General features: G+C 57.5%; 1 protein-coding gene across 2 annotated transcripts; it reads left to right on the top strand.

The window, feature by feature from the left end:
- The first annotated feature begins 32 nt into the window (after positions 1 to 32).
- G6PD (glucose-6-phosphate dehydrogenase) lies at positions 33 to 16,522 on the top strand. Of its 2 annotated transcripts, none has more exons than XM_037888817.2 (13): positions 33 to 117; positions 1,615 to 1,754; positions 6,112 to 6,149; positions 6,260 to 6,368; positions 6,596 to 6,813; positions 6,972 to 7,130; positions 7,317 to 7,442; positions 8,233 to 8,326; positions 12,961 to 13,147; positions 13,711 to 13,946; positions 14,318 to 14,394; positions 15,193 to 15,285; positions 15,637 to 16,522. In XM_037888817.2, the coding sequence occupies exons 1-13, from the start codon at positions 60 to 62 to the stop codon at positions 15,725 to 15,727; spliced, it is 1,626 nt and encodes a 541-aa protein (XP_037744745.1). In that variant the 5' UTR covers positions 33 to 59; the 3' UTR covers positions 15,728 to 16,522. The 2 variants fall into 2 exon arrangements, with proteins under 2 accessions (XP_037744745.1, XP_043393564.1); XM_043537629.1 differs by lacking the exon at positions 33 to 117 and adding an exon at positions 1,311 to 1,314.
- Positions 16,523 to 16,552: the final 30 nt, after the last annotated feature.

Below are 16,552 nucleotides of genomic sequence, written 5' to 3'. Positions count from 1 at the left end.
TCATGGCGGGGTCGGGGTGAGGCCGCCGATTGGCTGGGCGGCCAGGGGGCGGGGCCGCGATGGGGAGCCGGGCGAGCGTTGGACCGGCGGCAGAGCGGGAGCGAGACCTGGGGAGCGGTAGGAAGCGCCCGGGGCGGGGGCCGCACGTGGGGAGGCGGGGCATGTGGGAGCGGGGGGGCGCTGGGGGAGGCGGGGGGCATGGGGAGCGGGGGGGCGCTGGGGGAGGCGGGGGGCAAGTGGGAGCGGGGGGGCGCTGGGGGAGGCGGGGGGCAAGTGGGAGCGGGGGGGCGCTGGGGGAGGCATGTGGGAGAGGGGGGGCGCTGGGAGAGGCGGGGGGCATGTGGGAGCGGGGGGGCGCTGGGGGAGGCGGGGGGCATGTGGGAGCGGGGGGGCGCTGGGGGAGGCGGGGGGCATGTGGGGGGGGAGGCGGGGGGCATGTGGGAGCGGGGGGGCGCTGGGGGAGGCGGGGGGCACGTGGGAGCGGGGGGGCGCTGGGGGAGGCGGGGGCATGTGGGAGCTGGGGGAGGCGGGGGGCATGTGGGAGCGGGGGGGCGCTGGGCGAGGCGGGGGCATGTGGGAGCTGGGGGAGGCGGGGGGCATGTGGGAGCGGGGGGGCGCTGGGGGAGGCGGGGGGGGCGCTGGGGGAGGCGGGGAGCATGTGGGAGCGGGGGGGCGCTGGGGGAGGCGGGGGGCACGTGGGAGCGGGGGGGCGCTGGGGGAGGCGGGGGGCATGTGGGGGGGGGAGGCGGGGGGCATGGGGGAGGCGGGGGGCATGTGGGAGCGGGGGGGCGCTGGGGGAGGCGGGGGGCATGTGGGAGCGGGGGGGGCGCTGGGGGAGGCGGGGGGGCACGTGGGAGCGGGGGGGCGCTGGGGGAGGCGGGGGCATGTGGGAGCGGGGGGGCGCTGGGGGAGGCGGGGGGCATGTGGGAGCGGGGGGGCGCTGGGGGAGGCGGGGGGCATGTGGGAGCGGGGGGGCGCTGGGCGAGGCGGGGGGCATGTGGGGGGGGAGGCGGGAGGCACGTGGGAGCAGGGGATGCTGGGGGAAGCGGGAGGCATGTGCGGGAGGTGGGGCGCTGGGGGATGTGGGAGCAGAGGGGTAGTGGGGGTGGGGGGCTCTGGGGAGGTCAGGAGCAAGCAGGGCATGGAGTAGTGGGAGGGGACCAGGAGTTAGAGGGCACTAGGGGTAGGAATGGGGGGAGCAGGGGGACGCTGGGTGGGAGTGAGGCCACTGGGAGGGCAGGAGGGTGCTGAGGGATGAGGAGCAAGTGGGTGTGGTTCGCTGGGGGGGCTGGAGCTAGGTGTCACTGGGGAGCAGTGGTTCTGGTGTCTGGGGCTGTACTTGGGGCAGGACCCAACAGTGACCCCTCCCCTCACTCCTATCCTGGGACTTCTCTTCACATCCCCACCAGGCCTCATTTCACCTCCGCCATGGGGCTTCTCTGCCCTGGTGCTTCTCTGCCCAGCAGCTCAGTATCTGCCCGTCCTATTGGACAAGCAGAGACCTGTTGCCCTGCTCCCCAGGGTGCTGGTGGGGGAGCCACAAACTGGGCCAGCCCTCCCAGGGGCGGGGAGTCCAGCTCACACAAACCAGCCTGGTCTCTCTCTTGCTCTTAGGGAGCAGCAATTCAAGCACCATGACTCTTCAGCGGGAGCTGAGCCGCTCGCAGGTGTGTGGGATGATGCGCGAGGAGCTGTGCCAGGGCAAGGACTTCCTCCAGTCCGACACCCACATCTTCATCATCATGGGGGCCTCGGTGAGTACCCACAGCCCACCCTGGAGCCATTGAGGCAGGTGCCCCATGCCGGCACCTTATCCTGAGTCGCCTGGCCCATGCAGTGCCTCCAGCCTTAACCCAGATCACCCTGTACCAGAGTCTGCACAGGCAGCGCTGAGAGGTCACAAGGAGCTCCCTGTAGGTCTCTGTGGAGCGCTGAGGGAGGGGATGGATCTGGGCAGCGGGCCCCAGGGATGGACCCAAATCCCCCTCAAAGGGCTCTGTGTTTCTGGGCTGGGACCCTGAAATCCCTCTGACCCATGGCTCTGGGGGCTGACAAGACTGATCTTCTCCTGGAGAGACAGCAGCCCTGAAGAACCAAGTGGCCGCAGGATTGTCCCTGGTCTCGAGCCTCCCTTGGGGCTACTCAGGTACTTCTGCACTGGGCTCGAAGGAGAGGGCAGGGATTGTACCAATTGAGATAAATAATGTTGATGGCTGCAGCCAGGCTGCCCGGCACTGGGTACAGAGTGACTCAACTTCCTGAATCATGTTGTGTAACACAGGCAGCGATTGCAGCTCATTGTGTAACCTGGCTCCCGCAGCAGCAGCTTGTGGGATGGAGGTGCGGGTGGGGAGTTAATCCCCGTAGGCACAGATCAGGTTTAGCTGTGTGCCCGCCATGGGGAAACCCGAGGCCTGGGTGCACTGCTGGTGCTGGCTGTGGTGATGAGACAGTGCGGGGGGCAGGCCCTGGCTTGGCCAAACCCCCGTTGTCTCGATCCTGTGAACAGTAGCATGATTTCAGCAAGCAAATGTGTGTGACTGAGATCGTCCCGGTGCCCTCAAATTCACCCACCGCCCCAAATTTGCCCTGACACCCGCAGATGCCCCCAAAACTGCCCCACCCCACAGGCATGCTTTAGGCCCCTGAAACCACCCCATACTCACCTCAATGCCCCCCAAACTGCCCCAGTTCCCTCCCCAGGGCCTTCAGTTTAACCATTTTCTACCTCGATTTCCGGTTCCCTCTGCTCTCAGAGGGGCCGTGATGGTGACGCTCATGCTGCAGGATCCATGGTGTTAGCACAAGGGGAAGTGCCAGGCACTGCTGAGTCACTGTGCCCAGAGGAGAGCGAGGCTGCTCTAGTCCCGGTGCCGGTGGTGGGTGTCCTTGTGCAGCAAGAAGTGTATGGTCACATGGAGGTGGCTATCGCTATAAGTCCTGGCGCAGATGAGCCCCATTTAGCTCTTACCTCTACGTAGCTAGGTATGGTCAATGCTACACTGCTCACCTTTGCTAGCTTCATGGAAGTAAACCTACCTTAGCTTGCAGCAGTGTGGGACATCTAGTCCAACTCGTGTGTGTCCCAGGCCAGAGAATCTCACCTACTTCGGTCCCTGGTTAGCCAGTACCTTGTGTGAGGTTCCAGCATCTTCCATCAAGGCAGCCTGGCTGGACTCGGAGGCAGCAGAGACAGAGAAGTCCTCACTTCCCTTGGGAGTTGGTTCCGATGGCTAATCACCCCCACAGGTGCCATATTGCTGGACTGAATTTCTCTGGCTTCGGCTTCCCTTTCCCAATGCTGGGGCTGCCTTTCTCCCCAGCGCTGGAATCAGTCTTCCCTTTGAAGCAGAGGGAGCCGTTTAGGGCTCTTGCATTTTTCTGCAGCCCTTGAATAATTTTTCTGGTTCTTTTCTCCGCCCTCTTTAGTTTTTCCATAGCCATTTTAAAATGTGGCCACCAGAACTGGACACAATATCCCAAGGCCGTGTCTGGTGGTAAAATCCCCTCCCTGCTTCTGCTCACGGCTGCCCTGTTGCTACACCCCAGGATCCCATGAATCCCTTTGGCCACAGTGTGGCCCTGGGAGCTCAGGTTGTTCACTAAGGCCCGTAGGTCCTTCTCAGATTCACGGCTTTCCAGAGACCGCCCCCGTGCAGTGGGTTCCTTGTTCCTAGGTGTGTAAAGCACACCTCTCTTTGCAGAGATTGGGGCTGGGGCGGACAACACACACACTCCCACCACCCCACCCCGAGTGGGAGCAGAGCCCCTGTTACACTAGGCACTGCATGGACACTCAGTCCCTACGCTGTAGTGGAGAAACTGAGGCATGGAGCGATTCGGTGACTAGTCCAAGGTCACATAGGGCAATGGAACTCAGGAGCCCAGCTCCCTTTCTAGACAGGCATTCCTCCAGCTTCATGTGAAGTGGGTTAACCCCAAGCTATTGGAGCCGATGCCCTCCATAGCCTCTCTCACATCAGGGAATCACGGGTAGGAGCTAGGCATCCCCACACTATGAGCCAGGCCTGGGCCAGCTGTGGTGGGGAGCTGCCCCTGCCATCGCTTGGGGTCTCTGTGGGTCAGGCAGGGATGGCCCAGGCTGAATCCCTGGCACCTGCCCCTCCCCAGCAGAGGGAGGGAGGAGAAAGCTGGCTTATTGTTTGTGATAGATAAGGAGCTTCCTTGGCTTCCTGTTCATTTCCCAAGGGTTTTGTGAGGGGAAATGGGCCAGGTTCTGGGGGAGCTGTTCATTTTCCCCAGGGCTTTGGGGGGGGACCTGAGCCAGGTTCTGGCGGAGCAGAAATTTGGGGCATGGAATGAGCAGAAGGTAGTTTCTGGCTCCTGGGCAGGGCGGGTGGCAAACATGAATGTCCTTGCTGTCGTGTGGCGGGGAGGGGAGCTGTGGACATGCTGGTTCGGCTGGGCCGGACACCTGGCTCTCATTGGCATATTTTCCCCTAGCTGACCAGGGCCCTGCTCAGCCATTTCCTGGCCTCGGACTGACATCCCTGCTCTGTGGGTGTGTGTGTTTGTGTGTATGTACACTGACTTGCTACAAGCCCAGGCACCTTCCGCCTGGGGCACTGCCCCTGCTATGTCATGCAGGGGAGGAAGGCTGTGACTCACTGCTTTGATTTGTCCCCATCTTCCTGAACTAGTTTGCATTGAAATGGGCTGGTGGGTGGCGCCAACGTGGACTAGGTCAGACTGGGAGCCACACCCCCACCGCAACTCCCAGAGCAAACTTACATAACCCTCCACCAGGCTGGGCCTAGCTGAATAGGAGGCAGCTAAGCTGCTGCAGGTTCTGAACGGGGCAAGAGGGTGGGATGGGGGGCGGTGACCCTTTGCAGCCGGCAGAGAAGCCCTCTGAGCTAGACCTTTGGGGAATAAATCAACCCACCTAGTGTGATCCTCCCTGCCCCACCCCCTGTGTCTAACTTGCCCCAGAGGTCCTGCTGTGTCCGCACCCACCTCCCTGCCGCCCATGTCTGCATGTCTCCTGCTGCATCCACATCCACACCCACCTCCCTGTCGTTGTCCCCCGCCCTATGTCTAACCCACCCCATAGGTCTTGCTGTGTCCACACCCACCTCCCTGCCTCCCACCCCCATGTCTGACCCTCCCCAGAGCTCCTGCTGCACCTGCACCCACCTGCCTGCCCCCTGTGTCTGACCCTCCCCAGAGCAGCATCCCAAGGCGACAGCCTGGCTCTACAGAACCCCCAAATCCTCAGGGTGAGACAGACGGACAGGGATCCATGCCCACACACAACATGTGGCCCCATCTGGGGGACGTCCCTGCCCAGTGCAGACAGGGGGCTGGCGTTTGCTTCCACTGGCTGCCGCAGACAATGAGCCTGTGTTGTCAGCCTGCGTGCACAGAGTTCACGGTCAGCAGGAGGTCAGATGGCATGGTCTGTGTGGCTCAGGCCGGGGAGTTGCCCTGTCACCCCTGTACTGAGCCAATAACTGGATGGGTCCCGTCCCATTCTCCCCACTGCCCCTTGCACCAAGAACCACCTTTCTTTTGGGTGCTGAGCCTCCATGACTCAGCAAATCCCTGTTGCTTGCAACTCAATCAGCATGATCTCCCCCCCCAGAACAAACAGCACCGGTGCTCAGGCTGTGGGGTTTGCAAGTGGGGCCTGGCACAGAGCCCGCGAGTTCACCTGCCTGCAGCGCTGTGGCAGCTTAGTTTTGCTCCGCCCTCCCGCAGAGCCACACCCCACCCTGGGTAAAGGCCCAAAGCTGCAAAGAAAGGATGTGTGAGAGTATGGGTAGACCTGGGGGGACTGTGTCATGCAGAGAGCGTTGGGGAATTTACCCTCTAGGGGGCTCTGGCTCTGATCCAGCCCCAAGGTGAGGACTGGCTGGCTCAGGGGAGCAGGGAATGGGGCACTGGGCCTTTCCCCTGTAGGGGGTGCTGGCTCTGATATGGCTGCAGGGCAGGGACTGGCTGGCTCAGGAGGGCAGGGAATGGGGCACAAGGCCTTTCCCATCTAGGGGGTGCCAGCTCCCATCCAGCCCCAGGGCAGGGAGGTGGGAATGGGGCATGGGGCCTTTCCCTGTCTGTTTGCTGCTGTGACATCCCCTTTGTCTGTTCCAGGGCGACTTGGCCAAGAAGAAGATCTACCCGACCATCTGGTAAGTCCCTCTTTCTGCCCTCCTCCACCCCCACCAGGCCGGGGTTGTGTGGTGGTGACCCGGTGCCTTGGTGGTCTGGCATCGAGTGACCCAGCTGAACTCTCTTCCAGGTGGCTCTTCCGGGATGGTCTCCTGCCCGATGATACCTACGTGATGGGCTATGCCCGTTCCAAGATCACCATGGCCGACATCCGCAAGCAGAGCCAGCCCTACTTCAAGGTGTGGCCCTCTCACCCCACCCACTGGCCCCTCTCCAGAGCAGGGGAGGGCCTGGGGTCCTCAGCCGTGGGGTGTGTGCGTCTGGGGTACAGCTCCCCTGAATAGTGGGGGGCAGGGCCTTTATCCCTGGGATTAGGTGGGGTGTGTGGCTAGGTGTCCCTCGGTGCCTTAGCTGACTGGGAAGGCTGTGTCCCTCAGCTGATGGCAGCCGCATCCCCTCCCCGCAGGTGGAGCCGGATGAGCAGAAGAAGCTGGAGGAGTTCTTCGCCCGGAACAGCTACATGTCGGGGACTTACGATGACAGCACCTCCTTCCGGCGGCTGAACGCCCACCTGGACGCACTGCACAATGGGGACAAGGCCAACCGGCTCTTCTACCTCGCACTGCCCCCTAGTGTCTACGAACACGTCACCCGCAACATCAAGGAGTGCTGCATGGGCCACGGGTGAGAGACAGGGGTGGGGCAGGGTCTAAGCATGAGCGCCCAGGGGAAGGGGTTAGGGCACAGGCCTGGGGTGTGTGAGAACCCCATGGGGTGGGGGCTCCGAGGTTCCCCTCTAGTTGCAGCCACATTTGACACCCTCTGCTCTCCCCTCCCACCAGGGGCTGGAACCGCATCATTGTGGAGAAGCCATTCGGGAAGGACCTGGAGAGCTCCAACAAACTGTCCAATCACATCGCGTCGCTCTTCAGGGAGGACCAGATCTACCGCATTGACCACTACCTGGGCAAGGAGATGGTGCAGAACCTCATGGTGCTGAGGTGGGGCTGGCTGGGAGATGGGGCAGAGCCTGGGGGAAAGCGTGGCTGGGCCCTTTCCCAAGGGAAGAACCGGGCGGGTGGCAGGGGAGCATTAAGGGCCCCTCACCGTCTGTCAGGGTGAGACCCCCCCAAAGCTCGCCAGTATGGTAGCTCCCCCCTCAGACAGGCTCTGCGTCTACCTGGCAGGTTCGGGAACCGGATCTTCGGCCCTGTGTGGAACCGGGACAATGTGGCCTGCGTCATCCTGACCTTCAAGGAGCCATTCGGCACAGAGGGGCGGGGCGGCTACTTTGATGAGTTTGGGATCATCCGGTGAGCGGGGCAGGGGGCCCTGTTCTTGGCATGGAGGCAGCAGGCAGACCCGTGCTGGCTTGGCTGCTGGAGGGGTGGGTAAAGACGGTACCAGATGGGGAGAGCAAGGGGAATCCCAGACCGGCTGGCACTGACCCCCTCCTCCTGCTGGGAAGGAGGGATCCAGGGCAGAGGCTCTCAATCTTTCCAGAGGACTTTCAGGAGTCTGATTTGTCTCATGTACCCCAAGTTTTACCTCATTTAAAAACCATTTGTTTGCAAAGTCCGACATAAAACTACAAACGTGGCACAGCACAGGATTACTGGGAAATTGCTGACGTTCTCATTGTTACCATAGAATTATAAAATATATCCATTGGAATATAAATATTGTACTTACATTTCGGTGGATAGTATACAGAGCTGTATAAACAAGTCATCCATATGACATTTTAGTTTGTACTGAAGTCGCGAGTGCTTTTTATGTAGCCTGTTGTGAAACTAGGCAAATATCTAGATGTACTGATGTACCCCCTGGAAGACCTCTGAGTAGCCCCGGGGGCACACATACCCCTGGTTGAGAACCACTGATCCCGGGCAGTGGGGGTGGATGGAGGAGAGGTGGGATCATCCTGGGGGGCTGGATGGGGGCCGTGCTGGGGTGGGGATTCCCGCACTGACCCCTCCCCCTGCTGGGAGGGAAGGACCCAGGGCACTGGGGTAGATGGAGGAGATGGGATTGTGCTGGGGGACTGGACGAGGGTTGGGCTGGGGCAGTGATTCCTGTGCTGACTCCTCCCCCTCCCGGCAGCGATGTGATGCAGAACCACCTACTGCAGATGCTCTGCCTGGTGGCCATGGAGAAACCAGCCTCCACCGACTCAGACGATGTGCGGGATGAGAAGGTGGGTCACTGCACAGGGACCAAGCACCCCAGGCCCTGCCCCAGGGGGCATCCTGCTTGGCAAGGAGTGCTGGGACCAAGGGCAGGGCCTGTCCCAGGAGGTGTCGTGCCCTCCCCACCCCTCCAGCTCTATGCTTAGCTGCTCCTGTCCTAATGGATTGGGTTGAGGTGCCCTCTTGTGGCCCAGAGCGAACAGGGGCAGCTAACAGGGAGTTATGAGAGGGAATTTTGAAGGGGAGTGGGAAGGGGGCAAGGTACACTTGCCATTCTTTAAAACCTTTACATTAAACTATAATCAAAACTTCTTGATTTAAACAAAAACCCTATCATTAACCTAGGTAACTGTAAGAGAAAATGCAGGCAGAAGTCCAGCAACAGAGTGGGGGCTATCCTGTTTATTGCACTTAGTGTAGCATGTATGATTACCTGCCCTGTGGGCAGGTGGCGTATGTGTGCTTTCAGTGCAAGGAGCTCCTGGCCCTCAGATACCATGTACAGGCTTTGGAGGCCAGGGTGGTGGAACTTGAGGAGCTAAGGGAGGCAGAGAGGTATGTTGATGAGGCTTTCTGGGACACTATAGATTTGTCCCACCTCCGGTCAGAGAACCCTGCACTGTTAAGGAGGATGAAAGGCCCAGAGAAGGAGAGCAGTCAATGGGAAGAGAGGGAAACCTTCCCATAGTTGGGACCCTCCTTCCAGATCATATTGGGGTATCCTCTCACACTGAGGTTACCTCTCCAGGGGAGGGAACTTCAGTCATTAGGAAAAGGCAGGTTTTAGTAATGGGAGATTCTATCATTAGAAACATAGATAGCTGGGTTTGTGATGACCGGGAGAACCATATGGTGACTTGCCTGCCTGGTGCAAAGGTTGCAGATCTTTCGAGGCATCTAGATACACTTATGTGTAGTGCTGGGGAGGAGCCGGTGTTCATGGTACATGTAGGTACCAGCGACGTAGGGAAGGATAGGAGAGAAGTCCTGGAGGCCAAATTTAGGCTGCAAGGACAGAGACTGAAATCCAGGACCTCTACGCGCAGGGCCAGGTAGGCAGGCAAAGCTTCAGAGTCTCAATGCATGGATGAGATGATGGTGTAGAGAAGAGGGATTTAGATTTATTAGGAACTGGGGAAACTTTTGGGATGGGGGAGCCTATACAGGGAGAATGGGCTCCACCTAAACCAAAGTGGATCCAAACGGCTGGCACTTAACATTAAAAAGGTTGCAGATCAGTTTTTAAACTAAGAGATCGGGGAAAGCCGATTGCTGCAGAGGCATACGTGGATAGGACAGAGACTTCTCTTAGAGGAGAGTCTATTGGTAGAGATTCTCTAGGTTTTAATCAGGAGGTGGGGATGAAAGAGGACAAAGTATGGGCCAGATCAGACGAGAAACGTTCACATAAAGAATCTGACACATCAGAAGAGGGCAGACAAATAAACAGTGACAAGTTTTTAAAGTGCTTGTACACAAATGCTAGAAGTCTAAATAATAAGATGGGTGAACTAGAGTGCCTCATGGTAAAGGAGGATATTGATATAATAGGCATCACAGAAACCTGGTGGAGGGAGGACAATCAATGGGACACAATCATAACGGTATAAAATATATCGGAGGGACGGAACAGGTCGTGCGGAGTGGCACTATATGTGAGAGAAAATGTAGAATCAAATGAAATAAAAATCTTAAATTAATCCACATGTTCCTTAAAATCTCTATGGATAGTAATTCCATGCTCTAATAAGAATATAACGGTAGGGATCTATTATTGACCACCTGACCAGGACAGTGATAGTGACCACCTGACCGTGACAGTGATGATGAAATGCTAAGGGAGATTAGAGAAGCTATCAAAATAAAAAACTCAATAATAGTGGGGGATTTAAATTATCCCCATATTGACTGGGTACATGTCACCTCAGGACGAAATGCAGAGACAAAATTTCTCAGTACTTTAAATGACTGCTTCTTGGAGCAGCTGGTACAGGAACCCACACGGGGAGAGGCAACATCTAGTTCTGAGTGGAGCGCAGGATCTGGTCCAAGAGGTAACTATAACAGGACCGCTTGGAAATAGTGACCATAATATAACAACATTTAACATTCCTGTGGTGAGAAGAACACCTCAACAGCCCAACACTGTGGCATTTAATTTTAGAAAGGGGAACTATGCAAAAATGAGGAGGTTAGTTAAACAGAAATTAAAAGGTACAGTGACTAGAGTGAAATCCCTGCAAGCTGCATGGACACGTTTCAAAGACACCATAATAGAGGCTCAACTTAAATGTATACCCCAAATTAAAAAACACAGTAAAAGAACTAAAAAAGAGCCACCGTGGCTTAACAACCATGTAAAAGAAGCAGTGAGAAATAAAAAGGCATCTTTTAAAAAGTGGAAGTCAAATCCTAGTGAGGTAAATAGAAAGGAGCATAAACACTGCCAAATTAAATGTAAAAATGTAATAAGAAAAGCCAAAAAGGAGTTTGAAGAACAGCTAGCCAAAAACTCAAAAGGTAATAACAAAATGTTTAAGTACATCAGAAGCAGGAAGCCTGCTAAACAACCAGTGGGGCCCCTGGACGATCGAGATACAAAAGGAGCACTTAAAGACGGTAAAGTCATTGTGGAGAAACTAAATGAATTATTTGCTTCAGTCTTCACGGCTGAGGATGTGAGGGAGATTCCCAAACCTGAGCCTTCTTTTCTAGGTGACAAATCTGAGGAATTGTCACAGATTGAAGTGACACTAGAGGAGGTTTTGAAATTAACTGAGAAACTTAACAGTAACAAGTCACCGGAACCAGATGGCATTCCCCCAAGAGTTCTGAAAGAACTCAAATGTGAAATTGCGGAACTATTAACTATGGTTTGTAACCTGTCCTTTAAATCAGCTACTGTACTCAATGACTGGAAGATAGCTAATATAACACCAATATTTAAGAAGGGCTCTAGAAGTGATCCTGGCAATTACAGACCAGTAAGTCTAACGTCAATACCGGGCAAATTAGTTGAAACAATAGTAAAGAATAAAATTGTCAGAGACATAAAAGAACATAAATTGTTGCACAAAAGTCAACATGGTTTCTGTAAAGGGAGATCATGTCTTACTAATCTATTAGAGTTCTTTGAGGGGGTCAACAAACATGTGGACAAAGGGCATCCAGTGGACATAGTGTACTTAGATTTCCAGAAAGCCTTTGACAAGGCCCCTCACCAAAGGCTCGTACGTAAATTAAGTTGTCATGGGATAAGAGGGAAGATCCTTTCATGGACTGAGAACTGGTTAAAAGACAGGGAACAAAGGGTAGGAATAAATGGTAAATGTTCAGAATGGAGAGGAGTAACTAGTGGTGTTCCCCAAGGGTCAGTCCCAGGACGAATCCTATTCAACCTATTCATAAATGACCTGGAGAAAGGCGTAAACAGCGAGGTGGCAAAGTTTGCAGATGATACTAAACCGCTCAAGATAGTTAAGACCAAAGCAGACTGTGAAGAACTTCAAAAAGATCTCACAAAACTATGTGATTGGGCAACAAAATGGCGAATGAAATTTAATGTGGATAAATGTCAAGTAATGCACATTGGAAAAAATAACCTCAACTATACATACAATATGATGGGGGCTAATTTAGCTACAGCTAATCAGGAGAAAGATCTTGGAGTCATCGTGGATAGTTCTCTGAAGATGTCCACGCAGTGTGTAGCGGCAGTCAAAAAAGCAAACGGGATGTTAAGAATCATTTAAAAAGGGATAGAGAATAAGACGGAGAATATTTTGTTGCCCTTATATAAATCCACGGTACGCCCACATCTTGAATACTGCATACAGGGGTGGTTCCCTCATTTCAAAAAAGATATACTGGCATTAGAAAAGGTTCAGAAAAGGGCAACTAAAATGATTAGGGGTTTGGAATGGGCCCCATATGAGGAGAGATTAAAGAGGCTAGGATTTTTTATCTTGGAAAAGAGGAGACTAAGGGGGATATGATAGAGGTCTATAAAATCATGAGTGGTGTGGAGAAAGTGAATAAGGAAAAGTTATTTACTTGTTCCCATAATATAAGAACTCGGGGCCACCAAATGAAATTAATGGGCAGCAGGTTTAAAACAAATAAAAGGAAGTTCTTCTTCACTCAGCTCACAGTCAACCTGTGGAACTCCTTGCCTGAGGAGGTTGTGAAGGTTAGGACTATAACAGTGTTTAAAAGAGAACTGGATAAATTCATGGAGGTTAAGTCCATTAATGGCTATTAGCCAGGATGGGTAAGGAATGGTGTCCCTAGCCTCTGTTTGTCAGAGGGTGGAGATGGATGGCAGGAGAGAGATCACTAGATCATTACCTGTTAGGTTCACTCCCTCTGGGGCACCTGGCATTGGCCACTGTTGGTAGACAGGACACTGGACTGGATGGACCTTTGGTCTGACCCCAGTATGCCCATTCTTATGTTGAACCAGACTGGCTACTTCCCTGGTGCAATGGCGCTGACCCTGTACTCCCCCGTCCGTCCCCTGCCACCCTCCGAGCCCCTTTACCCTGGGCTCCCCCACCCAGTGCTCCCCATGCCTCTTCCCCTTCCCCAGCACCCTGGTCCCCGTGGTGATGCTGGGGACCTAAGCCATCCATCCCCGCCGCAGGTGAAGGTGCTGAAGTGCATCTCGGAGTTGCAGCTGGGCAATGTGGTGCTGGGCCAGTACATGGGGAACCCCGATGGGGTGGGTGAGGCCCGGAAGAGCTACCTGGATGACCCCACCGTCCCCACTGGCTCGAACACAGCCACCTTCGCTATCGCCGTGCTGTACGTGGACAACGAGAGATGGGATGGTGAGCGAGCGCCGTGGGGGGGTGACCAGCAGGGGTGCAAGCAAGCTCACAGGAACGGGGGGTGAGCGAGCACTGTGGGGAGGTAAGTGAGTGCCGGGGGTGGAGGGACTGGGGTGATTGCCATGGGGGGCATGCTTGAGCGAGCGTGGTGGGGGGTGACCAGAGGGGATGTGAGCGAGCGCTGTGGGGGACATGAGCGGGCGCCTGACAGTCAGTGTTGTGGTGGGGATGGCATGGGGGAGCAAGTGCCTGGGAGTCAATGCTGTGGGGAGGATGGGATGGGAGGCAAGCACGGTTGGAGGTGTCAGCGAGCACCTGGGGGTGAGTGCTGTCGGGGCGCTGTTCCTGGGAAAGAATAGGACAGGATGGGATGGGACAGGGTGGCCCTGGACTGGACAGTTCTGAGCAGGGGGAGTGGAACAGGAAAATCTGACGTCCTCCCCTCTCTCGCGGTGTTGCTGGGGAGTGTCTCTCTCTCCTACACACCCCGTCCCTGCCCCGTGTGTGCTGTCGTGCTATTGGGGTGGGTGGCCCTAGCTCTGTCTCTAACCCCTCCTCCCCAGGTGTCCCGTTCGTGCTACGCTGCGGGAAGGCCTTGAACGAACGCAAGGCCGAGGTGCGCCTGCAGTTCCGGGATGTGCCGGGTGACATCTTCCACCGGCAGTGCAAGCGCAACGAGCTGGTGGTCCGGGTGCAGCCCAACGAGGCCGTCTACACCAAGATGATGACCAAGAAACCCGGCATGTTCTTCGACCCCGAGGAGTCAGAGCTGGACCTGACCTACGGCAACCGCTACAAGGTGCTGGCTCCCCCCCACAGCCCCCTCACCCCCCATTCCCGTCTATCCCCCAGCCCACTGCCTGAGGAGTCGGAGCTGGACCTGACCTATGGCAACCACTACAAGGTGCTGACCCCAGGCCCCCCCCTTCCCTCCATCCCCCACCCCCACTGCCCTAGGAGTGAGAGCTGGAACTGACCTATGGCAACCGCTACAAGGTGCTGGCTCCCCCCCACAGCCCCCCCTTCCCTCCATCTCCACTGCCATGAGGAGTGAGAGCTGGACCTAACCCATGGCTGCAAACCAGCCATTCTCACCCCCCATCCCAGCCTCCTCTTCCCAACACAACAGCTCCCTTCCTCACACCCCAGTTCATGTCTCCATCTCCCCAGGATGTGAAGCTGCCAGATGCCTACGAGCGACTCATCCTGGACGTCTTCTGTGGCAACCAGATGCACTTTGTGCGCAGGTGGGTGCTGGGCCTCTTCAGCCCTGATCCCCCAACCCCAAGGGCCCCAAGGCAGCCAGGTGCTGGGCCTGACTGGCCCTGATCCCTCATCCCCGAGGCAGCCAGGTGTTGGGCTCGGTTCCAGCCCTGATTCCCATTCCCAAGGTGGCCAGGTGCTGGGCCTGTCCAGCCCTGATCCCCCATCCCTGAGAGCCCCGGGGCAGCTGGGCTTGGTTCCGGCCCTGATCCCCCATCCCCGAGGCAACCACGTGCTGGGCCTGACTGACCCTGATTCCCCATCCCTGAGGGCCCCGGGATGTCTGGGTGCTGGGCTCAGTCCCAGCCCTGATCCCTGTCCCCAGGGCAGCTGGGTGCTGGAGCTGGATCCATGCAGAGTGGGGTGGGTGCGTGCTATCACCTGGGGACCATGGGGGAGCGGCTGGGTCTGGGCGGAGCGGGGCAGCTGGACCTGGGCAGGGCGGGTGGGTGCTAGCACCTGGGTACTGTGGGGGAGCAGCTGGGTCTCGGCCTGGGTGGGTGCTGGTACGTGGGGACCATGCGGGAGTGGCTGGGTCTAGACCGGGCGGGTGAGTGCTGGCACATGGGGACCATGTGGGAGTGGCTGGGTGGGTGCTGGCCCCCATCCCAGTGTGGGACAGACCTTCCCTTTCGCATGGGATTGCCTCTTCCCATCCAGCACTCACGGGTCGCATCCACCTGCTCAACACATGACACTGGCTGTCGCTGCCCCCCATGCTGCGCCCCCCGGCTGCCATTGCAGGGGGCACCAGCACTGACGTTGCTCCCCTCACCCCCCAGTGATGAGCTGCGCGAAGCCTGGCGCATTTTCACTCCACTGCTGCACAAGATAGAGTCTGAGAGAATCAAACCCATCCCATACTGCTATGGCAGGTGAGGCCCCAGGGCATTGTGCCAGACTCCCGGGCAGCAGGCACGGGGGGCACTGGGTGGGGGGTGCTGGGGAGCCTGGCAGGGGCACTGGGGAGGCATATGAGGTGCTCTGGGACACTGGGCAGGGGGTGCTGGGGGGCCTGGCAGGGCACAGGGTGGGGGGGGGGGGGCGCTGATTTAGATGGGCATTAAGCTGCCAGAAAGACTTCTCCAGCTGGAGCTGCGGAGGAAGGAGGTGAACGATTGGGGGGGCGGGGGGGGCCTGCTCCACATCCCATAAGGACCCTGTGCCCCACACACGTTGGCAGGGCTGCCTGTGGGCTCTAACCCGGGGGTGTTGCTCTTTCCCAGCCGGGGCCCACCCGAGGCGGATGAGCTGATGAAGAGGGTCGGGTTCCAGTACGAGGGCACCTACCGCTGGGTGAATCCGCACAAGCTCTGAGTCAGGGGCCAGCTGCTGCCTCCCCAGAGCAGCCCTGCTTCTTGCCCTTGGGGTCCATCTGTTCTGTTCACTGCTCCCCCCTCCAGGGAAACCTGGGGTGGGGACGTGTGGCTGGGGGCCGAGAGGGAAGGGGAGAGTTGGATATGGGTGGGGAGGCTAGGAGAGAAGGGCAAGGTTTGAGCAGCTGGGGTGGGGGAAGGCTAGCAGAGAAGGGCAAGGTGGGAGGAGCTGGACACCGGGGTTGGGGAGGCTGGCAGAGAAGGGCAAGGATGGGGTAGCTGGGCACTGGGGATATGTCCTGGACAGCCAAATGAGTTGCGATTTCCACCCCACCCCACCCCACCCCCCGCCCTCCCTGGTGGGCCCAGGTCCTGGTTCGCCCTGGTCTCCTGCAGTCCTGGCCCAGACACTAATCCCCCACCCATCCCATCTATACCCTCCTCCAAACCCTTCAGTTCCCTGGGTCTGGATTCCCTGCCCCCTCCAGATGCACTCCAGCCAGATCCCTGCCCCGCATTGGACCTAGATCCCCTTCCCCACCTGCATCCTGGGACCACAACTGGGCCTGGCACGGCCTGTCATGTTTACAGCCCATCTCGCTTCCCACCCGTGCCCTGGGCTCTGGCCTCACACTGGGCTTGAGGGAGGTTAGAGCCTCTGGCTCCAGTGGGGCTGGCTGCCGCCACCTTACCCTGGACTCTGTGCTTGCTTTGCTGCTGAGACATTCCAGCCCCACCACAGCCCTGGGGCTTCTGTAAATGGCGCCGTTTTGTAAACAGAGATTGTTGGAATCAGCCTCAGCCCCGTGCTCTGTCTGTCCGGCTA

This window comes from Chelonia mydas, unplaced genomic scaffold (assembly GCF_015237465.2).
Source record: "Chelonia mydas isolate rCheMyd1 unplaced genomic scaffold, rCheMyd1.pri.v2 scaffold_63_arrow_ctg1, whole genome shotgun sequence".
Taxonomy (NCBI): domain Eukaryota; kingdom Metazoa; phylum Chordata; order Testudines; family Cheloniidae; genus Chelonia; species Chelonia mydas.
This window is presented reverse-complemented; position numbering and strand designations above follow the sequence as displayed.